At 47.0% G+C, this 27,297-nt stretch overlaps 2 protein-coding genes across 3 annotated transcripts; one reads left to right on the top strand and one right to left on the bottom strand.

The window, feature by feature from the left end:
• Positions 1-1,191: 1,191 nt before the first annotated feature.
• Positions 1,192-19,167, top strand: NELFB (negative elongation factor complex member B). 2 transcript variants are annotated; one of them, XM_087704780.1, is made up of 13 exons: positions 1,192-1,445; positions 4,153-4,316; positions 4,400-4,499; positions 6,603-6,833; positions 7,928-8,113; positions 9,272-9,384; positions 10,603-10,705; positions 12,063-12,158; positions 13,125-13,267; positions 15,904-16,010; positions 17,150-17,291; positions 18,200-18,308; positions 18,538-19,167. In XM_087704780.1, exons 1-13 carry the CDS (start codon positions 1,443-1,445, stop codon positions 18,676-18,678), a joined length of 1,638 nt encoding a protein of 545 aa, XP_087560906.1. In that variant the 5' UTR covers positions 1,192-1,442; the 3' UTR covers positions 18,679-19,167. The 2 variants fall into 2 exon arrangements, with proteins under 2 accessions (XP_087560906.1, XP_087560905.1); XM_087704779.1 differs by lacking the exon at positions 1,192-1,445 and adding an exon at positions 2,911-3,079.
• Positions 19,168-21,236: 2,069 nt separating this feature from the next.
• On the bottom strand, positions 21,237-27,001 carry LOC148048593 (uncharacterized). The gene is made up of 7 exons (XM_087707621.1): positions 26,453-27,001; positions 25,288-25,375; positions 24,641-24,753; positions 23,461-23,534; positions 23,094-23,241; positions 22,333-22,452; positions 21,237-22,035 (listed from the first exon to the last, which is right to left on the bottom strand). The coding sequence occupies exons 1-7, from the start codon at positions 26,662-26,664 to the stop codon at positions 21,237-21,239; spliced, it is 1,554 nt and encodes a 517-aa protein (XP_087563747.1). The 5' UTR covers positions 26,665-27,001.
• Between the last annotated feature and the right edge of the window lie 296 nt (positions 27,002-27,297).

Below are 27,297 nucleotides of genomic sequence, written 5' to 3' on the forward strand. Positions count from 1 at the left end.
AAGACAAATGGGAGTTGAGAGTTGGTTTCTCCCTCCTCCCTTTTCCCTTTCAAAGGATCTGCCACTAAATCCCCTGGTTGGTTTGGGAGCCTGGCTCATCAATCCAAAATGCCTGTTCTCTGGGCCCCAGGGTGGAAGATAGAGAGAGAGAGGTGGCGGTGGTGGGGGGAAGAGAAGATAGAGAAGGGGGCAGGGAGGGAGAAGCGCTATCTTCTATTATGCTCCCAGTTCTCTAATTTGTAAATTTCAGCATGAAATATTTAACACTGCTTCTAATTTGCATATAACAGCATGCATATGCACATAAAGGGTAATGAGAAAGAAAGAAAGAAGGGAAAGAAGGAAGGGAAAGAAAGAAAGAAAACAAAAAAGAAGAGAGAAGTGAAAGAGTAAAAGAGAGAGAAAGAAAAAAAGAAAAGCTAGATAGGTGGGTGGGTATGTTGTATGTATGTATGTATGTAGATGTAGATGTAGAGAATGGGGGGAGAGATACAGAAAAATAGATAGGTATGATATGAGAGAGAGAGAGAGAGAGAGAGAGAGAGAGAGAGAGAGAGAGAGAGAGAGAGAGAGAGAGATATTTGCCCTTAAATGAAATCACTTTGGCTCCTTAAGAAAAAAAGGGCATATAAGACTAAACATTGTTATTTTATTTCTAAATTGAACTTTTCAGAAGGAAAAGCAGAATCGAAAAAGGAAGAAGAGGAAAAGCAAAGGGCAGCACAGATAAGAGATAAATCTAAGATTAAAGTCAACAAAGTACTCTTTCTCTCAATATTATGGAGTTTTCTTCTTAAGCGCATTTGCTTAGTAGACGTTAAGGCTTTACATGGGGAGCATCCCAAATTTTTGTTCCTACCGAGATGCTTTCAACCATTAATTTCAGACAAGGAATTTTGAATGCCTCATTTGCTCCCTGGTTTATTGGTCCAGGCAGGCTAATGGGAAGAAAAAGATAATGAAAACACTTGGGGGGTGGGGGAGTGGAGGAGACCCCTAAAATTAAAACGACTCCAGTGTCCTGCTGTGTCCAGCCAGATCCATCTACATCCTAAACCTGCATTAAGGAAATTCACTTATTTTTTTTAAAAAAAAAAATCTTAAGAAATCATTAAAAAAAAGAGAGAGCGTCAAAACCAATGTATATAAATGAACAAGGGGCAATTGTGGCTTATTTTTTGTTTTTCACACTTGCAGCATCCCCACGACCACATGATCAAAATTCAGATGACTGGCAACTGACTCATACTTATGACCGTTGGTCATGTGATCCTTTTTGCGACCTTCGGACAAGCAAAGTCAAGGGAGAAGCCCGATTCACTCAACAACCTTGTCACTAACTTAACAGCTGCAGGGTGTGCCCCCCCCCTGCTTAAATAGTGGCAAGAAAGGTCGTAAAATGAGGCTACCGAGTGACTGTTACAGGAGATCCTCAACTTACAATGGTTTGTTTCATGTATATATTATTTATTGATTGATAGATTTGATTTGTCAATCGTTTACAAGATAATAGATATAAGAAGAGCCGAGGTGGCGCAGTGGTTAAATGCAGCACTGCAGGCTACTTCAGCTGACTGCAGTTCTGCAGTTCGGCTGTTCAAATCTCACCGGCTCAGGGTTGACTCAGCCTTCCATCCTTCTGAGGTGGGTAAAATGAGGACCCGGATTGTTGTTGGAGGCGATATGCTGACTCTGTAAAACCACTTAGAGAGGGCTGAAAGCCCTATGAAGCGGTATATAAGTCTAACTGCTATTACTGTTGCTAAGAATAAACATGAGTATGATTGAAAAGGGTACAAATAAATGGGGACAGTAGGACAGGGACGGAAGGCATGCTGGTGCACTTACGCACGCCCCCTTTACGCCCCCTCTTAGGAGTGGGGTGAGGTCCATGTTAGACAGTTTGAGGTTAAAGCTATGGAGGTTTGGGGGATGAAATGTATTTTGTATTGCATTGCATTGCATTGCATTACTATATTATGTTATGTTTATTATATCAGTGATAGTCAACCTGGTCCCTACCACCCACTAGTGGCTGTTCCAGCTTTCATGGTGGGCGGTAGGGGTTTTGTCCGATAATGAAGCACTTTCCTTTTTTTAAATTTAATTGACTTTTTTAAAAAAATCATAGCATTATTTAAAAACATTTTCATTAGGTTTTCATAAAATCACCATTACTGTGGAACCGGTGGGCGGTTAGAAAATTTTACTACTAACAGAGATACAAAAGTGGGCGGTAGGTATAAAAAGGTTGACTACCCCTGTATTGTATATATTATATTATATTAATTATATTATATTAATTATATTATATTAATTATATTATATTATATTATATTATATTATATTATATTATATTATATTATATTATATTATATTATATTATATTATATTATTATATTATATTATAATATTATATTATATTATATTATAATATTATAATATATATTATATTATATATTATTATATTCTAATATATATTATATTCTAATATATATTATTCTATTATTCTATTAATTATATTAATTACTATATTATATTATATTACAAATGTGTATGTGTGTATGCATGTATGTGTATATGTGTGTGTATGTATAATCACAAATAAAAAAACACATACATATACATACATACTACATACATACATACATACATACAAAGTTGAGTTGAAGTGCCTGATCAGCCTCGGGGCTAAACCTTCAGACGAAGCTGATGCCATTTCCCCCCAAATAATCATTTTGGGCGTTTTGCTTAATTTTTGTGGGGGTTGTAACCGGTTGTTGTTTTTTTTTGGTTGGAACGAAGCGATGCTTTTGGGATCGCGAACCGAAGCGGAACCTTTTACCGACGGGGCGCGGTTTCCCGGCGGGACGCCTTAGAGCACCGGAGCGGCGGCCGGTGGGGGGCGCCTTTTGCCGAAGCACCGCAGCCGTTACGGGGCGGGCGGACCCCGCGCGGGCTGCGGAGCCTCGGCATCATGTTCGCCGGCTTGCAAGAGCTCGGGGTGGCCAACGGGGAGGACTTGAAGGAGACGCTGACCAATTGCATGGAGCCCCTGAAGGCCATCGAGCAGTTCCAGGTGGGGGGAAGGGAGGGAAGTGGGGGGGGCTCTCTTCCGCGTTCCCGTTGCCATGGGGACCAGAGCCGGGGGTTTAGCATGCAACTTGCCCTCTTGAGTCCTCTCCCACCTTCCCACGGCTTGCAAACCCTGAGGAGGGGGGTGTTGCTCCTTGCACGGTCCTTCCACCCGGGTGCAAAAAGCACGCAAGTCCCCGCGAGGAGGAGAAGATGCCTTGCCCACCCCACTCCTTACTTTCTTCCTTCCTTTCTCTCACCCTCCTATCTTTCGTTTTCCATCTGTCTCTCCTTCCATTTCTTTCTTCTTTCCTTCCTTCCTTTCTCCATATCTGTCTCTTTCCATCTCCCTCCCTCTCTCCCTTCTTGTCTGTCTCTCCCTCTCTCTCTAATCTATATCTCACCTATATCTTATCTATCTATCTCTATCTATTTATCTATCTAATCATTTCTGATCTATCACTATATCTTTCTCTTTATGTATATCTATCTATCTATCTATCTGTCTCTCTATCTAATCTATCACTATCTCTATCTTTCTATCTCTTTATGTATCTCTATCTCTATATCTATCATCCATCCACCCATCTTTATCTATCATCTATCCACCTTTATCCTTCCTTCCTTCTTTCCTTTCTTTCTTCCTTCCTTTCTTTCTTTTCACTGAATTTCTCCTTATAATCTCTCTGGGTCTGTTGCAAGCCACACATTTGGCTGTGCATGCGTGCATGCATTCACACACACTGCATTGGGTGCAAGGGAACTAACAGGTTAGCCAAGATTGAGGGTTTCCTAGCCTGAAAATCTAGGATAGATTTTAGTCTGTTTTTGGCCTCCAGATGTTTGAAGTGTCTTCCTCTTCTCTCTCCCTCCCCCTGCCCTGCCCCCAATTATTAATAAATAAATCGAGGTAGTCCTTAACTTACAACAGTTCATTTAGTGATCAAAGTTACAACAGCGCCAAAGAATGTGACTTAGGATCGTTTTTCCAGCGTTATGACCATTGCAGTGGATGAGAAATGTGCCAATTACCAGCTCTAATAATCTGTTTGAATCCCACATGTGTCATGTTGACAGACAGAAAATGGGATCCTGTTGCCCTCTCTTCAATCCGCCCTCCCTTTCCTGGACCTCCATGGCACCCCCAGGCTGGAGTTCCACCAGTCGGTGTTTGATGAGCTGCGTGAGAAGCTCCTGGAGAGGGTCTCGGCTATCGCCTCTGAAGGAAAGGCCGAAGAAAGGTAGGTTGGCTGGACCACTGTAGAAGGGCATCTACACATCGGGCTAAAAAAATTGACCTCTGGTTTCTCCTTTCTTCTCCCAGGTACAAAAAGCTGGAAGATCTCCTGGAGAAGAGCTTCCCTCTGGTAAAAATGCCGTCCATCCAGCCGGTGGTGATGTGCGTCATGAAACATCTGCCCAAGGTAGAAACTTAAGAAAATCAGTGTTGAAATTGGATGCCACCTGGGTATAGTAAAAGAGTGATCCGTGGTTTGCTTAGGTGGAATTCAGGATCATTCTTAGGAAGTTCTGTGATTGCCTGCCTACCTTCCTCTGCTCCCTCCCTCCTTCTTTTGCTCCCTCCCTCCTCTTTTTCTCTTCCCCTCCTCCTCCTTTCCTTCCTTCCTTCTTTCCTTCCTTTCCTCTTCTTTCCTTCCCTCCCTCCCTGCTTCCTTCCCTGTCTCTCTCCTCCCTCCCCCCCTCTTTCCTTTCCTCCCCTTCCTTCGCTCCCTCCATGCTTCCTTCCCCCTCTCTCTCCTCCCTCCCTCCTTTCTTTATCCTTCCTTTGCTTCCTCCTCTTTCTTTTATCTCTTCCTCCCTTCCTCTCTCCTTCCTTCCTTCCTTTCTTTCTTATTTATTTATTTAGTTTGTCACTCCTGTACAAGATAACAAGAATAAGAATAAGCATGAATAAGAACACAGGAAATAAGTAAAAATAAATGGGGACAGTAGGACAGAGACACTAGGCTCATTAGGCACGCTGGTGCACTTATGCATGCCCCTACTTTACTTTACTTTACTCCCTCCATCCTTTCTCCTTCCTTTCCTCCTCCCTTCCTTCCCCTTTATGTAGAAGTCCTCTGTTTAAACAAAACCCTTTATTCAGAACCTCATGTCTAAGGGCCAGAGGAGGCATTTTGCATCCAAGGTATTTCTTTCTCCCTTCCTTCCTGGCTGCATTCTAACACCAAGAAGGACTGACATTGTGAATTACGCTTCCTTGACTCAAACTCACCCTGTGTCAACATCTTTACAGATTGCGCACATCTTTTGGTTAAGGTCTTGACAGGGAAGAGTGGGCTACGGGACTCTGGTAGCTGTTTTCCTCTCTAGCTTTAGAAACCATTTTATCAAACTCTTCGTTGCAGAGCCTAGAGAATGGTGAGGTTCGCCTATTGTGTCAGTGTTTGATTTGGCTTGGTTTTAATTTGGCACGTTGTCAGAAGCCAGCCATTAACTGGGCTTCGTGGGTTAGCAGAACTAAAAGGAACTCGGCCAGTGAGGAACTGTGCAACAAACCATGGTTTTAACAGAACATGGCTTGGAACAAGAGAATCGGTCCAGTATCTTCCCTTGGAACCAGGTTGTTTTTTGAAACGGCTGCTTTTTGGGACAGGGAGTGAGTGATCCTGGAGTCCTGAACAACGTGATACTGTGAAAACACCCTAAGACATAGCACCCAGACGTTAGAACTATGCTTAACCAGGTATTCTAGATGTAGAAATATGGCAGAACAAGAACTAGAACACTCTGGAAGTAGCACTAGAAAAGCATTCAGTACAGACTGAGACCCTCCTTTTGCATTTTGCTCCTTGTTTGAACCCAGCTTCCCGTGTTTATCCTTTTTGTTAGTTTGCAACATGAAATAAAAGATAAAGGTTCCCCTTGCACATATGTGCTAGTCATTTCTGAGTCTAGGGGGCGGTGCTCATCTCCGTTTCAAAGCCAAAGAGCCAGCGCTGCCCGAGGACGTCTCCGTAGTCATGTGGCCGGCATGACTCAACGCCGAAACCAGGGGTGGGATTTGGAGGTTCTCCAAACTGACCATAATGTTATGTCAGATAAATTCAAATCCAGAAAGCGCACACACATAACTGATTCAGCTGGATTCATGAACTTCTTTATATACATAAGAACAGATGAATAAATGTACAATACCAACAGGTGGTTCTTCCAAGTAAACACAAGGCAGGAGAGTTACAGGCAAACTGATAGTTTCATTTCAGCAGAAAGCCCAGACAGAGTGCTAGTTTACTTCTCAGTAAAGCAGCAGACTGCTTAAGTTTCTGTTTCAATTCTCTGCACTCAGGCTCAGATCTGTTCCTATTGGCTGACTTAGTTGCTATTGCCTATTCCTTGGCTGACCTTCTTCCCATGTCTCTCCCAGTCATGAATATTTTAACACGTTAGCTATAGGTTCTCACGAACCTGGGCGAACCCGTAGCAGCCAACCCCTGTTGTTGCCGTCCACATATATAATGTCCAAGTTCTCTCCCCCCCCCACTTTTTTTCCCATTAAACCCAAGGTTCCCGAAAAAAAGTTGAAGCTCGTGATGGCCGACAAGGACCTGTACAAAGCCTGTGCTGTGGAAGTGAGACGCCAGATCTGGCAAGATAACCAGGCTCTGTTTGGAGACGAGGTCTCCCCGTTGTTGAAGCAGTACATCCTGGAGAAGGAAAATGCTTTGTTCAGTAACGACCTCTCAGTGCTGCAGAACTTCTTCAGCCCTTCCCCTAAGATGAGGCGGCAGGGAGAGGTAAGCACCAAGAAAGATGCTCCAGCCTGGTTGTTGTAAGTAATTGGGCCACCAGCAGGCCAGCGTGATATCATGATTCGTGCATCGCGCGGATAAAGAACTATTTGTCCTTCGTATATTGTTGAATGAGAAATGGTGCGGTGGCCTAGAGGTGGAGCTCTGCTGAACAAAACTCTGCTCTGGTGACAGGAAAGTCATCCGGCCAGTAAACACCCTTCTAGCTCCATTCAGTTGCCCCAGACTCCACCCTGTAAAGGATTATGGGGTCGTTAAATGAGGATGATGATATTGTTGAATGAGAAGTTCCGTGATTTTTCACTGTTATGGGGCTTTGCTAAGTTCAGATGGGGAAATTTCCAATGTAACATTAGCCCAGTCTCTCTCTGTCTCATTCTCAACTTATAAAGCCTCAGTAAGACCAGCCTTGGAATCTTGCATCCAGTTCTGGTTGCCAAAATATATAAAAAAAGATGTTGACATTCTAGAAAGAGTGCAGAGAAGAGCAAGAAAGTTGACTAGGTGGTTGGAGGCTAAAACATATGAAGAACAGTTACAGGAACTCGGTATGTCCTTTTTTAAATTTTAAACACATCAACAAAAACAAGCACATAACTTAAAGCAACACAGGAACTAAAGGTTCTGTCATACAGCAGTTCCATATCGGTGTATCTTTACAATTAGTATCTTCCCTCCTATATGCTTATATCTTACATTTGTGGCCCCCTTATTCATTACTCATTTTTATGTACAATTCCATTCTTGTTTATACATAGCTGTTTATATCAGAATATCATCTTTACTATCATTTAAACTGCTCATTAGACTATCATTTAATTACTATATCTTAACATCTCTTTACTGTCTCCTATCTTGTCACTGGGTATGTCTAATTTAATGTAAAGAAGGACCAGGGGAGACAGGATAGCAGTCTTCCAATATTTGAGGGGCTTCTACAAAGATGAGGGAGTTGGCCAGGGCGAATTAGCCGTGGTGAAATGCCCATGGGGAGTCAATGCGTGGTGAGTTGGCCAAGTTGGCCGCGGTGAACTGTCCTAGCCCCCACTCCGAACCCTGCTTTGTGTCTTTGGGACCAGGTGGTGCAAAAGCTGACCCAGATGATCGGGAAGAACGTGAAGCTGTACGACATGGTCCTCCAATTCCTCCGGACTCTCTTCCTTCGCACACGGAATGTCCACTATTGCACGTTAAGGGCGGAGCTCCTCATGTCCCTCCATGATCTGGACATCAGCGAGATCTGCACGGTGGACCCCTGCCACAAGGTATAAGCCCAGGAAACGGCGGTTGTAGCTCTCCAACCCTTCCGTAGCCATAGAGTTTTGGTAGCCCTCAAAACATCCCCGCTAAGAGAAACCTGAAAACAGACCACTCTTATCTTAAAATCAACCTTATTTTTCTAACTTTTACTTATTTGTATCCAGTCTTTCTTGTTTTTAAAAACTCAAGGTGACCGACATATCCAGCACAAAATTCCTCCTCCTATTTTCTGCTTAGCAACAACCCTGTGAGGTGGGTTCGTCTGAGAGAAAGAGAGGGACTGGACCAAAGTCACCCCACTGGCTTTCCATGCCCAAGCTGGGACTAGAACTCACCGTCTCCTGGAGATTGGCCCAAAGTCACCCAGCCAGCTTTCATGCCTAAGGCAGGACTAGAACTCATTGCCTCCTGGACAGTGGCCCAAAGTTGCTCAGCTGACTTTCATGCCTAAGGCAGGACTAGAAGTCACTGTCTCCTGGTGATTGGCTCAAAGTCACCCAACTGGTTTTCATGCCTAAGGCAGGACTAGAACTCACCGTCTCCTGGCGATTGGCCCAAAGTCACCCAACAGGCTTTCATGCCTAAGGCGGAACTAGAACTTACTGTCTCCAACTTTCTAACCTCACCGCCAGTCCCCCTAGAACAGGGGTCAGCAACCTTAAACACTCAAAGAGCCATTTGGACCCATTTCCCACTGAAAAGGAAACACAGGGAGCCACAAAGGTCTTAACCGGAAGCCCCCCGTTCAATTCTGAAGCTGACCGGAAGATCAGTTCCCCCACCATAGAGTCTTCTCCAAGTGCGGCATTCTTTTTCCTACACCTGTCATAACCGAAAGCCCTATCAATGGTGGAGCCAACTGGAAAACCCATCCCTTGCCACAGTCCCTGGCGCACTGTGCTTCCCCCCCCCCAAAAAAAACCCGGAAGCTCCTCTCAAAATTGTGGCGCCGACCGGCAACAGGAAGCCACAGCAGAGGGATGAAAGAGCCACATGCAGCTCCAGAGCCACGAGTTGCTGCCCCCTGCCCTAGAACTTCCCTTTCCAGGTGGCTGCATTCTTTCAGACGCTGCTCTGCCTCTCCTCCTGGTTCGCGCTCTATTGTCAAAAATCCTTTTTACAAAAAAGACGAAACAAAATTTATTTCTTTGCTCCCTTGGCAGTTCACTTGGTGCCTGGATGCTTGCATTCGGGAGAAGTTCGTCGACAACAAGCGGGCGCGGGAGCTGCAGGGTTTCCTTGACGGAGTGAAGAAAGGCCAAGAGCAAGTGCTAGGGTGAGCGTGGATGTCACTGGAGGCAGGTTAGGCTTTTCCTGCCGCTGAAAAAATGCCTAGAGTTAAACCCATTCACAAAATACGATGCAACAGCAGTAAGGAATCTGCTGTTGTGTTCCCTTTTTGGTGGCTTTGTTCTCAACTGCCCGGAATTGAACTGGCGTCGGACGTTTTCTATGTAGGCACGGATGCCTGAATAAACCCCAAATCCCCTTACATCCCTAGTCTGCATACACCATATTTTTCAGAGTATAAGATCCTCCAGACTATAAGTCGTACCGTATTTTTCGGAGTATAAGACGCACCTTCCCCCCCTCCCCCAAAAAAAGACAGTGAAAATTTGGGTGCATCTTATATACTGAATGTAGCCCCAGCCACCCACCAGCCCCAACACTTTGGCCTCTTTGCCTCCCAGCAATTTACCTCTTTGCAGCAAACGGGGGCTTGGGGAGGCTTCAATAAGCTATAACAATCCCTGCAGCCTCTAACGGCTGATGATCGGGAGAAATTGAAAGTGAAACCTGGTGTTTGCTCCAAGTGGCAAATTGGTGGGAGGCAGGTTTTTTTTCTTGTGCTAATCAGGCTGCTTGCTGCAAGGAGGTAAGTCAACAACTATAAATGCCTACAGAATGTTCAAATTATTAGACTTATTTCTTTAAAAGCTGCTTTATTATTATTCTAGAGAACTTAACAAAATGAAGAAGCTTTTTAAAATAAAGGCTTGATCTGAAGAGGCCCTGTGCTATTGTTTTAAAGAGTGCTATTCTTTTAAATAGCAGAGAATAACTATACTTCCAGAAAGCATATCAATTTTAACAGCACCTGTACAAGTATAGTCTGAAATGTAACACTACAGAAAGTGTATATTGTCTGTACTATTTGTTGCAAAGAGGCAAATTGCTGGGAGGCAGAGGCAGATATTTTTCCCTTGTTTTCCTCCCCAAAATCTAGGTGCGTCTTACACTTTGGAGCATCTTATACTGCGAAAAATACGGTACCTACTTTTGCGGGGGAGGAAAACCGGGGGGGGGGGGATTCTGCCTACCAGCATCCATTGGTATTCATCTGGCTAGAGTCACTTCCTGACCGAAGTTACAACGGCACTAAAAAAAACAACAGGGACTTAAAAGGTTGAGGTCCATCATTGTCATAAGTTGAGGACTGTCTGTAGGTTGCCGCAAAGACGAATTGGGTGTGCTTCTGTTTCTCTTTCCTTAGGGACTTGTCGATGATCTTATGCGATCCGTTTGCCATCAACACCTTGGCTCTGAGTACCATCCGGAATTTGCAGGAGCTGATTGGCCAGGAAGTGTTACCCAGAGTAAGTTAGGGATGGACCTTTTCGAAGCATAGAATCCTAGGGACCTTCAGAGGCCTTCTAGTTCGAGCCCCTGCCCCAAGGCAGGAGATCTTCTTCCACCCCAGGCCTACTGGTTGTCCAAGGAAGCCAAGAGGATTTGCAGCGTGTACCTGGGGTTTGGCAATGAAGGTCTCGGAACTGAACTCCTGACTGAGGGAAAACTCAGAGAGGGGTCTCCAAAGCATAACTGAAGGGACATCCTCTCCCCCCCACCCACCCCCCAGTAGAAAAATGACTCCAGATCATCAAAAGAAGTGATAAGATGGGATGGGATAGGATAGGATAGAATAGAATAGAATAGGAATAAGGAATAGAATAGAATAAGGAATGGAATAGGAATAGGAATAGAATAGAATAGGAATAAGGAATAGAATAGGAATAAGGAATAGAATAGGAATAAGGAATAGAATTGAGTAGAATATAATAGTATAGAATAGAATAAGGAATGGAATAGGAATAGAAATAGAATAGAATAGGAATAAGGAATAGAATGGAATGGGAATAAGGAATAGAGTAGAGTAGAATAGTATATAATAGAATATGGAATAGGAATAAGGAATAGAATGGAATTGTATAGAATAGGAATAAGGAGTAAAATAGAATAGAATGGAATGGAATGGAATAGAATAGAGAACAGAACTGAACTGAACTGAACAGAACACAAGGAATTTGTCTTCGGTGCAGAAACTCTCAGTGTACATAAAAAATAAATTCAAGAATCATATGATAGAACACTTAGTGATAATCCTAGGACACTAAATAAGCAATCAAATTGTGCTATGAAACAAATAAAACAATATAAATTGAAAGATACAAGCAACATGGTTATAGTCATAAGTGGGAGGAGATAGGTCATAAGAAGGAAGAGAAGAATAATAGTGATACAGCCTTAGTGAATAGTTTGGCAGTGATGTGAGAATTATTTCTTTAGCAGAGTGATGGCATTCAGGGGAAAACTGTCCTTGTGTCTAGTTGTTCTGGTGTGCAGGGCCCTATAGCCTCATTTTGAGGGTAGAAGTTGAAGCAATTTATGTCCAGGACGCGAGGGGTCTGTAGATATTTTCCCTCTTTTTGACTTGAGCAGTAGACAGGTCCTCCATGGAAGGCCGGTTGGTAGCAATAGAAGAGACCAGTGGTGCCACAGCTCAGCCGAGCTGAAGTGCAGCCTTTGTGATGTCACGGCGCACATTTTGGCAATCATCGGGGTTAGTTCCAAATGAGGCCATAGTAGCTTAATTTCCACTTGCTCATTGAGCCCATTAATTGACCCGACAAATTTTAGCCTCCGGAGAATTCATTCATGTTGTTGAATTTCCAGGAAAGCCTAGAGCTCTTGTTACTTCTGAGGATGCTGTCTCTGGGGCAAGGCGCTTGGGATGTGATTGACAGCCAGATCTTCAAAGAACCCAAACTGGTAAGGAGTCAGCATGAACGCTATCTCTCATGGCGGCGGTCCACAACCTTTAGCACACGTCTCTCTCTGTCTCTCTCGCTCTCTCTCTCTCTGTGTCTGTCTCTCTCTCTGTCTGTCTGTCTCTGTCTGTCTGTCTGTCTCTCTCTCTCGCAGGCGTAGAAGTGCAAATGTCTTCCAATCATGTGAGTGGAGCTTCGCACACATGCGTGCTTGATCACCACTCAACGAGAGTGGAGCTTCATGCGTGTGCCCATGCCCATCTCCTTGTGGCCAGTTTTTGCACAGCGGCAGCCTGGTAGCGGGCTGCAGCCCAGTTGTGGCCTGCCAGTGAAGCTGGCAGCAGATTCAGACAGTGAGGAGGTTAGGGAGGAACCTGGGCCAGTCCTGGAGTCTGGGGAAGGCTCTGATGAGGGCTCTGTGTCGGAGGCAGAAAGGGGGACAGAGCCGTAGGCCAGTTATGCCGTATGCCTTCAGAGTCAGACATTAGTGAAGCAGACGAACAGCTGGAGCCTGTTCCCAGTGTGCACATGCGCAGAGTTGCCAGACATAGGGAAGCTAAAGAACAGAGGTCAGTGGTAGTAAGGCCAGACGATGAGTGGCCTCCCCCAGAGGAAATAAAAGAGGAGCGAAAGGGGAATGGAGTTTGCAGGAGACTAAATTAGTTCGCTTAATTGGTTTGTGACTCTCCAGGTTTTGCAGATATCGGCCTGGCAGCTCTCCAAGCCAGAGAAGGTCTGTGACCGTAAATCCTCCCTTGAAAGACTTTGCTGGATGTGAATGAGCAGAAATCACAGTCAATTAATAAAAGGGTTTTCTGCCGGGACTAGGAGTTTGCTTCAGGCTCTTGGGAAGCCTCAGTCAGAAGATCAGGGGTCGGGGACTTCTGGATTATGGTCTTGAAGGTCTAATCCTCGCTAGCCGTTAAGGACAATGTTAGGTGATACCATCTGCCTTTCTGCATCTCAGGAAGTTGATTTGATCACCAAATTTCTGCCCATGCTGATGGCCTTCGTGGTGGATGACTACACCTTCACTGTGGAACAGAAGCTGCCCTCGGAAGAGAAAGGACCAGCGTCTTACCCCAGCGCCATCCCTGAGATGTTTCCAAAGTGAGTCATTTCAGATTGGGATACCTTTGCCCGTCGGTCAGAACTTTCTGGTTGGCAGAGCTATGAAGGTGGGCTTCAAAGACCGAAGCCAAAATGTAGGTCGTTACTTACAGCCACTGACCATCACAACTGGGACCAGAATGTCCGTTGGTAAGCAAGGCTGCTGTTCACCCACCTCACTGAGAATTCGGGGGGGGGGGAAGCATTGGGTGGGGGTAGGAAATGAAAGTGTTAAGGCACCTGGCAAGAGAGCAGGAGTTCTAGTCCCATTTTGCTATGAAAGCCAGCTGGGAGACTTTGGGTCAATCACCAGGAGACCGTGAGTTCTAGTCCTGCCTTAGGCATGAAAGCCGTCTGGGTGACTTTGGGCCAATCACTAGGAGATGGTGAGTTCTAGTTCCGTCTAACACAGTGATGGCGAACCTATGACACGCGTGTCAGTGCTGACACGCGTAGCCATTTCGGGTGACACGCACATGCTCCCCAAACTTGTTTCAGCGGCAGCTCTCAGCCTGGGCGGCAGCGTCACGCAAGCTGTGGAAGGAGGAGGAGGAGGAGGGAACCAACCAAAGAGAGGCTTTTACCGGGTCTGCGCCCCACAGCCAGGATCGTCCTTGCGCCTCAAGCCGTGTTTCTTCCTGCAAAGCCCTTCGGGCAACCCGAGAGTTCCGCTTGACGCCAGAAGGGCTTTGCAGGAAGAAACGCGGCTTGAGGCGCCAGGACGGTCCTGGCTGTGGGGCGCAGACTCGGTAAAAGCTCTCTTTGGTTCCCTCCTCCTCCCCCTCCTTCCACAGCCTGCGTGACGCTGCCGCCCAGGCTGAGAGCTGCCGCTGCTGCACAACTGAGGGAGGGAGAGGGAAAGCAGAGGTAGCCTCAAATACGACCGTTGGGACAGGGGAAAGGGCTTGTCCCTCAAGAGTGGGGGGGATAGAGGTGGGAAGAAGGGGCCCGGCCTGTCCCCAGCGCCCCCCACAGACGGATTACGGATCGAACGCTTCTCTCTCTGCAGCCTTTTTCTGCAAGTCCCAGCTACTCAGCGGGGCGTCATCATTTCCGGGGGGTTGCAGTTTTCCAGCTCAGATATCAGGATCCACCGGGATTAAGTGGGAGAAAACGCCGCTGGCCGAGCGGAACAAACACATCCAAAGGTTAATCTTATTTTACGAAAACACAACTTCCAAAAGTCGATCGTGGCCTCCGTCAAGAAGCTCTTCCCCCACCCCCCACCCATTCTGGGGTCTTGGTGTCCCTCGGCTAAGATCCACCCCGGAAAGCAGAACGGGGGCAGCCCTCCTGTAATTCTGGCTGGGTTAAAGAGCAGGGATGGAGGAGCCATATCACACCTTCATTCAAAGGGTGGGGAGGGGGAGGCCCGATAAAGTCCCTCCCTTGGGGTGTCTGAAGTCCCAGCTGAAGCAGCCGAAGGAAAAAGGATAAGCATCCGTCGCTGCCCAATGGCGCTTGGGGTAACCCCGCTGGGCAGAGCCAGTCGAGGCTCATCCTGCAAATGAGGGTTTCCTTTGGGGAGGGCCAGGTGGTTTCAAGCACCCCAAACAGCCAATCTCTCTCTCTGCGTCCCCCTTCCTTTGCTCCTGGGGCTGCAGAACTTTCCATGGGCTCAACAGTAATTGAGTAAAATTCTAAGCCACTGCAGTAGCTGCTTTTTGGTTTTATTTTTTTAAATATTTATCAGTCTCTCTTTTAGTTGAAGAGTTGAAGTCCACAAGGCTTAAAGCTGTCAGGTTTGAAGACCCCTGGGGTTTTTTTCCTAAAGGGTTAGGGGTGCAAGGTTCTTGTAACTTGACAGCTTTAAGACTTGCACGCTTCAATGCCAGAGTTTCTGAGCCAACATTTTGGTTGCTAAGCAGGACCGTTGGTAAGTGATACTGATAATAATATCAAGGGCAACATACGAAATCGACTGATGAACAAAGAAGTTACTAAGCAGCTATGTTAAATAATTTGTTTTTGGTTTATTAAATACAATTATATTGCAATTATATACTTTTGTAGTTTAAACTATAAATTGCGCAAAATTATGTTTTTGTCGAAGTGACACACAACGCGAGTTATGCTCGATTTTTTGCCGATTTTTGACACACCACGCCAAAAAGGTTGCCCATCACTGGTCTAACACATGAAAACCAGTTGGGTGACTTTGAGCCAATCACTAGGAGACGGTGAATTCTAATCCTGCCTTAGGCATGAAAGCTGCCTGGGTGACTTTGGGCCAATCACCAGGAGACGGTGAGTTGTAGTCCTGCCTTAGGCATGAAAGCCGCCTGGATGACAATTGCCAGGAGCTTGTGAGTTGTAGTCCTGCCTCAGGCTGAAAAAAACAAGCCAGCTCACTGACTGCTGGCAAAATTCTGGGAGACGGTGAGTTCTAGTCCCACCTTAGGCATGAAAGCTGGCTGGGTGACTTTGGGCCAGCCCCTTTCTCTCAGCCCAACCCACCTCACAGGGTTGTTGTTGTTGTGGAGAAAATAGGTTTGTTGAATATCTTGAGCAATGCATAAAAGCAATAAAAGTGGCGTATGAATGGGCGAACAAATGAGCAAGGGAGGGGGGGGGTGAAAGGACAAACGAATGAATGAATGCAGCAGCTGAAACTGTTCTCTTTGCGCGCGCCCCAGATTTCTGCAAGAGCAGCGGATCGCCTGTGAGATCGGTCTTTACTACGTGCTGCACATCACCAAGCAAAGGAACAAGAATGCTCTGCTTCGCTTGGTCCCCTCCCTGAGTAAGTCCCCTCGCCCCGGGTCCTCAGTGAAAATGTAGAGAAAAGTGAAGTCCTCCACTTAGGTAAGAAAAACTAAAAGGACACATATAGACTGGGAGAAACCAGGCTTGATAGCAGTGACTGCGAGAGAGATCTTGGAGTCTTAGTGGACAACCAGCTAAATATGAGCCAGCAGTGTGACGGTATCAGCCAAATAAGCCAATGCAATGTTGCATTAACTGAGGGATACAATCGAGATCAAGGGAGATTCTAATACCGCTCTGTAAAGCCTTAGGAAGACCACACACCTAGAGTACTGCATCTAGTTTTGGTCACCACGCTATAAAAAAAGATGTTGAGACTCTAGAAAGAGTGCAGAGAAGAGCAACCAGGATGATGAGGGGACTGAGACTAAAACATAGAAAGAACGGTTGCAGGAACTGGGCAAGGCTAGTTTAGTGAAGAGATGGACCATGGGAGATAGGATAGCAGTCTTCCAGTATTTGAGGGGCTGCCCCAGAGAGGGGGAAGGGGTCAAGCTATTTCCCAAAGCACCCGAAGGCCAGACAAGGAACAATGGATGGAAACTGACCAAGGAGAGATTCAACCTGGAAATAAGGAGGGATTTTATGACCAAGAAAACAATCAACTAGTGGAACAGAAGTTGCCTTTGGAAGTTGTGGGAGCTTCATCTCTTGAGACTTTCAAGAAGAGATTGGATTGCCATTTATCAGAAATGGTGTAGGGTCTCCTGCTTGAGTGGGGTGGGGGTGGACGGTGGACTAGATGGCCTATAAGGTCCCTTCCAACTTGTTAATCTGTTAAAAAGCCAAGCTTCCGCCTTGCATTGGTGGCTTTTCAAAGCAGGAAGAAATTGCAAGGCCAAAATAAAAACAAAAACTGCAATGAAGAGATTGTGGAATTATCCACCATGGAGTCCACCACTCACTCTCTCTCTCTCTCTCTCTCTCTCTCTCTCTCTCTCTCTCTCTCTCTCTCTCTCTCTCTCTCTCTCTCTCTCTCTCTCTCTCCCCATCCCTCCATCCCTCCCTCCCTCCCTCCCTCTCCCTCTCCCTCTCCTTAGAAAGAGGGTGGGAGAAAGTGACACACACACACCCTTTCTCAAAGTCACCCTAAATATCTCTCCGGGTCTTTTGCAGCTGAGACCTTCAACGACCTGGCCTTCGGTGACATTTTCCTGCACCTTTTCACCGGCAACCTCACCTTGCTGGCTGACGAATTTGGACAAGAGGATTTCTGTGCGGTCCTTTTCGACCGCTTCTTCCTGACTGCCTGCCCCAGGTAACACTCACCTGCTTTCCAGAAGGGGGCAGCGGAAGTGTTGCTTCTGCTTATATTCCCCCAGGAAGCCAGGGGAGGGGAAGGGAAAGAGAAGAGAAGGGGAAAGAAGGGAAAGGAAAGGCGGAGTTAGGGAAGAAAAGGAAAGGCAACGGGAGGGAAAGAAAGGAAAGGAAGAGAAGGGAAATGAAGGGAAAAAGGAGAGGAGGGGAAGGGAAGGGGAATGGAAGAGGGAAGAGAAAGAAGAGAAAGGGAAGGGAAGGGGAAAGCAGGGGAGAGGGAAGGGAAAGGAAAAGTGGATGGAAGAAAAGAAAAGGCAAAGGAAGGGAAGGAAAAAGAAGGAAAAGGAGAGGAGGGGTAGGGGAATGGAAGAGGGAAGAGAATGAAAAAGAAGAAATGGGAGGGAAAGGAAGGGGAGAGGGGAAGGAAGAAAGAAGGGAAAGGAAGGGCAAAGGGAGGAAAAAGAAGGAAAAGGAGAGGAGGGGAAGGGGAATGGAAGAGGGAAGAGAAAGAAAAAGAAGAAAGGAGCGGGAAGGGAAGAGAAAAGAAGGAATTGGAAGGAAGGGAAGAAAGAAGGGAAAGGAAAGGAGAAGCGAGGAAAGGAAAGAGGAACGGGAAGGAAAGGAAGAAGAAGGGAAGGGAAAAGAAGGAATTGGAAGGAAGGGAAGAAAGAAGGGAAAGGGAAAGCGAGGAAAGGAAAGGCGAAGAGAGGGAAGGAAAGGAAGAGAAAGAAGGGAAGGGAAAAGGGAAGAGAAGGAAGGGAGAGAGGATGGGAAGGGAAGAACAAAAAAGGAGAGGGGAGGGAAGGGTTGCCAGTCGTTCTGAGACAGGTACTTAGGGGCATTGCTGGGAAGAAGCTGCTGGGCTTCCAAGCTGACCCATCAACAGTCTTGTTCCAACCCCCATCCCAGGAAGGACAATGTCCACCGGCACCTGCTGAGGATGCTCCTTCACCTGCATCAAAAAGTGCTCCCCGCCAAGCTGGAGTCGCTGCAGAAGGCCTTGGAACCCACCAAGCAGGTAGAGGAGGGAGGGCGAAGGGAAGATTCCCTGCACCTTCCACGCACAACTTCCGCCAGGGAAAGAGCGTTTGGGAGGGGGACGCAACCGTTGGGGCGCCTCCTTCTTCTACCCACAACTCTTGCGGGGCTCCCCTAAAGCAGGGGAGACGGAGGAGGAGCTGCCAGAGGTGGGATATGCTGATAGTTATTTACCTTTTTTAAAAAAAATAAAAATCTCCTTGCAACAGAGCAGCGAAGCGGTGAAAGAACTTTTCAACCAGCTGGGCGAGAAACTGGAAGTCCGCAAAGCCAGCCCCGTGCCAGAAGCTGAGGCACCACCGATGGATTTGACCCTGCCAACAGTATCTTCTACCCCGGTTCCACCATAGATAGCACCCCCTCCCCATATTCCTTCGAGCCAGCCTCTTGGTGTAGAAGTTAACCTGGCTGACCTTGAAGGATGCTTCTCAGATGCTCGCTCAAGCGTCTCATCTCATGGGGTGGGTGCCTCCCTAGAAGAGGGGGGGGGGCTGCACAATTAAGGGTAAGATTGGGCGGGGTGTTTGAAGGGGAAGAGCATTTAGGGCAGGGGTCTCCTCCAACCATGGCGACTTTGGAAACTTTTGCGGATTTCAACTCCCAGAATTCCTCAGCCAGCCGTTGTTGAAGTCCACCAGTTTTCAAATGCCCAGGGGATTTAGGGTGTCTAGATTAGCCCAGGAGGGGCAGGGCAGGTTTAAATTCCAGATGTTATTTTTGTAAAAAAAAAAAAAAAAGTGTGCGTAGGAAACACACTAAAGGAATGATAGACGTTGGGAGTAATTTGTTCGTGCCTTTTTTTTTTCCTAGTATCGGAAAAATAAAGTTTCCAAGTCTTGCCTCTGGTTTGACATTTGGGGGTAGGGGTTGGTTCCCCCCCCTTTTTTTTGTTATGGTTGATTTACTCCCCATAGCTGGTTCACTTGGAGATATTGAAGAAGAGATCGGACAATCATTTGCCTGAAATTTATAAGGTTTCCTGAAATTTAGAAGGGGGTTGGACTAGAAGACCTCCAACGTCCCCTCCAATTCTGTTACTCTGTTATCCTATAATCCCAGATCAATTAATTGATGGAATGGCTTGCCTCCAAAAGTTGTGGGTCCTCTCTCACTGGAGATTTTTAAGAAGAAATTGGACAACCATTTGTCTGCACTTGTATAGGATCGCCTGCTAGAGTAGGGCAATAATAATAATATAGCAATAATAGTAAACTTATATACCGCTTCATAGGGCTTTCAGCCCTCTCTAAGCGGTTTACAGAGTCAGCATATTGCCCCCAACAACAATCCGGGTCCTCATTTTACCCACCTCGGAAGGATGGAAGGCTGAGTCAACCCTGAGCCGGTGAGATTTGAACCGCTGAACTGCTGATCTAGCAGTCAGCCTGCAGTGCTGCATTTAACCACTGTGCCACCTTGGCTCATGGGGGTTGGACTAGAGGACCTCCAAGGTTCCTTCTAAACCTGTTATTCTGCATCTATCCATATCGATCTTAGGTCCATCCACCGGACTGATTATAAAGTGGATCGGTCGTTCTGTCAAAAATTGAACCTCCTCCCTCTCGCACCCACAGCCTTGTGTCTTTTGGGGATCAACTCGGAAGCCTTGCTGTGTACCCCCAAACTGGAAGGGCCCAAGAGAAACCACATTTTCTGTAGAGATTCTCCATCATCCAGGTCATGGTTGTCCCAAAAGTGCTTTTTGCAGGCGGCAACTGGACTTGCTGTTTTTTTCTTTTGAAGAGGTTTCGCTTCTCATCCAAGAAGCTTCTTCAGCTCTTACAGGATAGTGGGAAAAGGAAGGATTTTTATTCCTTGTAGGCAGCTGGTTATTTGCATCCTTTTAAAAGGTCGTTAAAGCTCTTGGAGGTTTATCCAACTATACAATTTGGGATGGACCTCCTTGGAATGGGGTGGGAGTAGGAATGAATTTCCAGAGGAAAAACTGCAGACCACAGGAACCAGAAGCACCACTCGGAGGACAGAGATAAACCTCCAAGTGGGTTCAACGACCCACTAAAAGGATGCAAATGACCAGTTCTTGGAGGTGAAGGCACATCTGTGTCCTTCAGCTATACAATTTGGGATGAACACCCTTGGAATGGTATGGGAGTAGGAATGGATTTCCAGGGGGAGGGGGGGAATTGCAGACTACAGGAGCCAGAAGCACTACTCAGAGGACACAGTTAAACCTCCAAGTGGCCTCAATGATCCTCTAAAAGGATGCAAATGACCAGCTGTCCACAAGGAATATCAAGCCTTCCACTCCCCACCATCCTGTCAAAGCTTCTTCGATGAGAAGCAAAATGTCTTCAAAAGAAAAAAACAACACACAATAAATTCCAGTTGCCTCCTGAAAAAGCACCTTTAGACGCTTTTGTTCTTCCCAGATTGTGTTCGCAACAAGGACCAAGAAGGCTTTCCAAACATTTTGCACAAGACAAGGAGAGAAACCCAATCAGCTTCAGGATGCTAAAGCTTTAATGTCTTTAAACCAAGCCCAAACGGAACCCCAAAGAGACCCTGGAGAGCCCCCAATTGCAGGGAGTTTCCTAAAGTCCACCCAGAGTCTTAATTTCCAGCAAAAGAAGCTATTATCAGCAATTCCCTCCTCCCCCCCCCCACTCTTCCTTCCTTCCTTTCCTTTTTTTAGCAACCCAGCGTTCTCTGCTACAGTCTTCTCCAACCAGCAAACCTCCAGAGCTGAGGGACTGCGGTTTTAAAACTCCATTTTTCCAACGGGAGCCCTTTGTTCGCCTATGGGAAAGTGGCATTTTTTCCCCAGCCTGCACTCTGGGCAGCTGAGCACGCATTGCCAGGGAAGGCAAACAGCCAGATCAATTCTTTCCCCTTTAAAAAAAAAAAAAAAACAGCATTGTGGAATAAATTCTTCCTTTTTTCTTTTTGTTCATTCCGTTGCACCGATTCCCGGTTCGAGATCTCCAGCATCCCCAACATTGACGTCTCTTGCTGGCTCGACTCGATCTGGCTTGTCGGCACCTATATTGGAGGTTTCATTTTTCGGGCTGGTGTCGGAGATTGTCGCCAAGGAACTTGATCCCAGTTCCCCCCGGGAACCATTTAGCAGAATCCCCTCGGGCTTATTTTTCTCGGCTAGGAACTGGGTAGTGGTTTTCCACCCCAAGGGAGCACCTTTGGCGTATAAGTTTTCGCTGGATTGATAATGGCTGACGGTCGGGATGATTATGGCGCTCTTGGTTTGAGGGATACCATCCGTATGGACCTGGGGCCTGATGGGGTCTCCCCTTTCTTTCCCGGATGGCTTCATGTTTGGGTTTCTTCTGGCAAGCATCTGATCGGTAGTTTTCTCGTGGTGTTCCTTGGCAGACACAGGCCTCAGCCTGGGGGAGTTCCTCAATGGGGCAGGGAAGCCCCTGAGTTTGCTCCACGCCTCGGCGGGCGGCTGCAACTGAACCCGGTCGTCCCTCTTTGCCGAACGGTGCTTCGATCTCTGGAAAGCTTCGGTTAAGGGCCCCGTTTTGTCAGAGACAGGGTGATGTTGCAGGTGAGGGAAGTAAGAGTTCACCACCGGGACAGATGGGGAGTTTCGAGGGGGCACGACGCCATTTTCATTCACGAGGACGAGTTTGTTGATCTTGTAGGTCAGGCTTCTCAGACCCTGAGTCGGATTCTTTCTCAGGAAGTCGCTGCCCACCGGGCAGTTGGCATCTGGGGTGACTTTTCCCCTGGGTGCGAAAGAGGGGCGGGAGGGAAATGATTGCGACAAAGAAAGCTGCTAGTGGTCATAAATGAAGGTGGGATTTGGGCAGTGGTGGGATTCAATTTTTTTTGCTACCAGTTCTGTGGGCGTGGCATGGCTTAGGGGGCATGGCAGGGGAAGGATACTGCAAAATCCCCATTTCTTCCCTACTCCAGGGAAAGGATACTGCAAAAATATCCATTCCTTCCCACTCCAGGGGTGGGGGTCGGCCCGAAGCGGCGGGGGCGTTAGCTGGAAGGTGCGAGAGCGAAGCACTACTTACATTTGTGCGGTATCAGTATCCCACCTTTGCTGCGGTAAATTTGCACCAGCTGGTGGTGCCAAGGCAGCCCTCGTCTCCTGCTGCTTGGGGCTCAGAGCAGTAAACCCCATCCGGGAAGCACTACAGCAGAGAGAAGCATCCAGAGTCAACCTTACCTTTGCTGTCCATTGCGGATGCTAGATCGGCCCCCTGCGGACTCGTCTCCTGAGGAGCCCTGCTGAAGTTTTCTGCGCCACTTCAGCGAGCACTCCCTAAGAGACAAGAGCTTGCAGGGGACCGATCTAGCGTCCACAATGGACAGCAAAGATAGGGTTGACACTGGACGCTTCTCTCCGCTAACATGCGGCCAAGCTAACTGCCTGAAGGACCCCATCCTGTCCCTGGGAGTCAAAGTGCTAAAGTGTGAGCGGCGCAGGAAACCTCGGCCGGGCCCCTCGAGAGAAACGCAAAGATTTCTCTGCGGACCACCGCTTGGTGACCCCTGTTCTAGAGTAAAACCCACACCTGTGAATCTTGGTCAGCTGACGGCTTTAGACATGTGGACTTCAGCTCCCCAAATTCCTCAGCCAGCATTGGGAATTATGGAAGTTGTAGTCCACGGATCTTAAAAAATGGCCATGGTTGAGAAACTCTGACCTAGGTAGTGGTGTTTGAAGGAGGCAGTTCCTGAATATGCTGGTGAGGAGAAACATCAGACGAGCTTCTCACAAGCTTAAGGAGCCATGGTTAGACAAAAACCCCAGGCCTGTAGGAGCGGGTACCTTTGAGATTTGCGTATGTCCCAGTGATGGTGAGGTGTCCAGACCGACAGCTGAGTGCACCTTGGCGGCTTTGGCTCTACCTTTGCCTGGTAGATGGAGCGCAAATTCTGCTTTGTGTTTTCTTGGGGGGAGTGGAAATTCGATTTTCCTGAAAAGCAAGGAGAAGAGAAATCTGCAGGATTGGGCCGCAATCCTGCAGATTTCTTAATCTCTTTCTGACCAGTTCGATCCCTTCCTGCAGGAACATTATGAGATGAGCAGGCAACTCCATTAAACCGAATTTGGAGGCCTCCAGGAATGGTTCTTTACAGAGAGAAGGAAGGCAGGACAATCTTAAAAAATGGTTCCGTGCTTTTCTTTGACTTACCTGGGTATACAAACTGGAATTCAGAGACTGTTTGGTATTTCTTCTTCTCCACAACATTGGGGTATTTTATTTTTCTGTTCAGGGAGACAGAAGGTAAAGGATAGATTGGTTTCCAAATTGGCTCTGTTTAACGCACAGTCCTCGCATCTTATGTTGTCCTTGGTTGGTTCTTGGTGATGGGCCGATGGGGCCTTCCTATCCCATTACTGTTTTTGGCCACAATCTAGGCAATGTTGGTGGCTTAACGTAAAGGTTCTCCTCGCACATATGTCCTAGTCGTTCCTGACTCTAAGGGGCGGTGCTCATCTCCGTTTCAAAGCCGAAGAGCCAGCGCTGTCCGAAGACGTCTCCGTGGTCATGTGGCTGGCATGACTCAACGCCGAAGGCGCACGGAACGCTGTTCCCACCAAAGGTGGACTCTATATTTTTACTCGCATTTTTTACGTGCTTTCGAACTGCTAGGTTGGCAGAAACTAGGACAAGTAACGGGAGCTCATTCTGTGATGCGGAGCTAGGGATTCGAACCGCCGACCTTTCTGATCGACAAGCTCAGGGTCTTAGCCTCTGAGCCACCACGTCCCTTGTTAGTGGCTTACATAAGTACAAAAGTAAAAGGAGCTTGGTAGCACCTCTCTCCAGCTGATACATTTTCTTAAAACACACAATAATTTATTATTTTTCCCCCAACATAGACTAACTTAGCTGTCTTTGATTGCCTATAAATGCCAAGTAAAACAAGGGATTTCTTAATGATCTGTCTGTATTTTATCTTTGTATGATTCTATTCATTCACCTCTCTCCATTTTATCTCCATCTGTCTATTCCTTCCTTTTTCCATTTCTTCCTCCTTCAGTCCCTCTATCTCCCTCCCTCTCTCTCTCTCTCTCTGTTTCTTTCTTTCTCTTTCCCTCCCTTCTTTTCCTCTCTCCCTTCTCTTCCTTTTCCTTCCTTTCTCTCTTCTCTCTTTCTCTTTCCCTTCCTTCCTTCCCTCCCTTCTCTTCCTTTCTTTCCCTTCCTTTCTCTCTCTCTTCCTTTCTCTTTCTCTTTCTTTCTTTCTCAAAAATTTGGTAGGTACTGCCACCTAGTTGGGCATTTTAAGTAGAGACAGGTTGGCTAGGAAACTTAATTCTTTCAGAGAGCTGATGGAAATAAAATGGCTAGCTTTTCCTGGACATATTACCTTTTGTTTTCTCTGCTGTTGCTAACATCTTTAGGTTTTTCTGATGGCTCCATTTTCTCTTTCTTGGGTGTGCGCTTCTTTTCAGTTTCCAACTTGGCATTATGAGTTTCTCCCTGCATTTAAAAATAAAATAAAATAAAAGAGTGGTACATGAGCACTATATGAGCTAAATCTGCTTCAATATTCTCCAATAACCATGGTTACCTAGGAATTGAAGGCTAGTCCCACCTCGCACTTGCTTAAAATGATACTGAAATAGTGACACGTTATCCAGGTTCTTAATGGGACGTGGTGGCTCAGTGGCTTAAGAGACTGAGCTTTTCGATCAGAAAGGTCGGCGGTTCGAATCCCTAGTGCCGCATAACGGAGTGAGCTCCTGTTACTTGTCCCAGCTTCTACCAACCTAGCACTTCGAAAGCACATTAAAAATGTAAGTAGAAAAATGGAGACCACCTTTGGTGGGAAGGGAAGAGCGTTCCGTGCGCCTTCGGCGTTGAGTCATGCCAGCCACATGACCACGGAGACGTCTTCGGACAGCGCTGGCTCTTCGGCTTTGAAATGGAGATGAGCACCGCCCCTTAGAGTTGGGAACGACTAGCGCATATGTGCGAGGGGAACCTTTACCTTTACCTTATTGTCCCACTCACCAAGTGGTCTGTCTCCGAAGATGCGTTTCCCGTGTCGTCATTGCTGCAACACAACTCACTGGGGCTCTCTGGGCCTTCCGATGTCAAACTGGGGGAGAAAAACACGACAACATTTCAGACGTGTCACATCTACTCAAACCACAACTCAATCACCACCTCCTTGCCTGCAGCTCAGCCACACGTTCTCAAGCAGGTCCTTCAAAAGATCTTCAGAAGTTTAGGAAGCCTGCAACATCATAAGCGGTAGAGTCTAACAAGCTATCATCTTCTTTTAATGAACCCATAATCCCTTGTTGTGTCTGGGCAACTGAATGGCACTAGCAGAGTGTTTACCACTCATAGTCTTGACAAGCTGCACCATACGAAATTGCCAAGCTTCAGTTTTGGCCCAATTTCACTGATGCCTGAATATTTCTCCGCTTCCTAAGGGAAGGAATGTAAGTTATGAATCATTTCCCAGCTTAAATCTCGCCTCTACCAATAGTTCACACAGGTGTGTAAAGCTTTGTGACTCAACCACAGTCTTCTGCAGCCATGCAAGGACTAATATGGAAGCTGGATAGCTGATGGAAACAAAATTTATTCATACGTTTCCCCTCGACAAAAGGGACAACCACGACCTGAAGGACTGTGAGAGGTCTCCATAGATGTGTTGTGGCTCGCCGGTGGCCAGCTGAGCTGGGAGCAGATTCGGACAGTGAGGAGGTTGGGGAGGAACATGGGCCAGTCCTGCCAAGACTGGCCCATGTTCCTCCCCAACCTCCTCACTGTCCAACTCTGCTTCCAGAGGCCGCCGGTGGGCCACAACACATCTATGGAGATCTCTCACAGTCCTTCAAGTCATGGTTGTTCCAAAGGTGCAACCTTGAAGGACTGAAGAAGTTGCCTCTGGAAAAAGCACCTTTGGGACAACCATGAGCCGGATGACTGAGAATCTCCGCAGGCATTTAGCTACGCCGGAGCTGAAGAAGCTTCTTGGATGAGAAGTGGAATGTCTTCAAGGAAAAACAAGGAAGTCCAGTTGCCTGTTGGAAAAAGCAACTTTGGGATCCCTATCTAAGCCTTCCGTCGGGTATTAAAGAGTATTGGGGAGACAGTCTTCTGCTGCCCTTCCCAATATCAGTTGGAGCTTCTTCGATGGTCCTGGCCTCCCTTGCGGACTTACCCTTTGGAGTCCAGACTATGAATGGAGCAGGTCCTGCCATGCACAGCGAGATGGGGCCGCTGGGATCTGCTCCTCCTTTTCTTGCTACGCTTTTTCTTCTTCTGTCGAGGCTGCTTAATGATCTGGGCTGAGTTGGGCTCCGTGGCGGTAGGTTTCTTGTCCTTCATCGGGGCAATCTTGGACGGACTTTTCGGCCGTGCCTTGGCTCCCATGGGCCTGTTGATGAGAAGGGAGGGAGGAAGGAAGCAAGTTTAAGGCCTTTCTGAGTCCACGTATTTCATCTGAAGCAGAGCTCCTCGGGTGGAGAAATCTTTGGAACTACCGACGAAGGTTAGTGGGAATCGATGTGTAAGGGAACAATTCCTGCTCCTACCACCAGATTACCTGGACGCATCATTCCTGCAGTAGCAATAGCCTTTAGACTTAATATACCGCTTCACGGTGCTTTACAGCCCTCTCTAAGGGGTTTACGGAGTCAGTCTCTCGCCCCCAACAATCTGGGTCCTCAGAAGGACGGAAGGCTGAGTCAACTTTGAGCCGGTCAGGATCGAACTCCTGGCAGTTAGCAGAATTTGCCTGCAATACTGCATTCTAACCACTGTGCCACCATGGGAAGGAAGGAAGGGCAGAAGGAAGGAAGAAACGAAGGAAGGAAGGAATAGCAATAGCACTTAGATTTATATAACACTTTACAGTCCTCTCTAAGCGGTTTACGGAGTCAGTCTCTTGCCCCCAACAATCTGGGTCCTTATTTCACCGACCTTGGAGGATGGAAGGCTGAGTCAACTTTGAGCTGGTCAGGATCGAACTCCTGGCAGTGAGGAGAGTTAGCCAGCAATATTACA

Source organism: Thamnophis sirtalis, unplaced genomic scaffold (genome assembly GCF_051295495.1).
Source record: "Thamnophis sirtalis isolate CommonGarterSnake01/CBP01778 unplaced genomic scaffold, rThaSir2_p1.2 scaffold_2, whole genome shotgun sequence".
In the NCBI taxonomy this organism is placed as follows: Eukaryota; Metazoa; Chordata; class Lepidosauria; order Squamata; family Natricidae; genus Thamnophis; species Thamnophis sirtalis.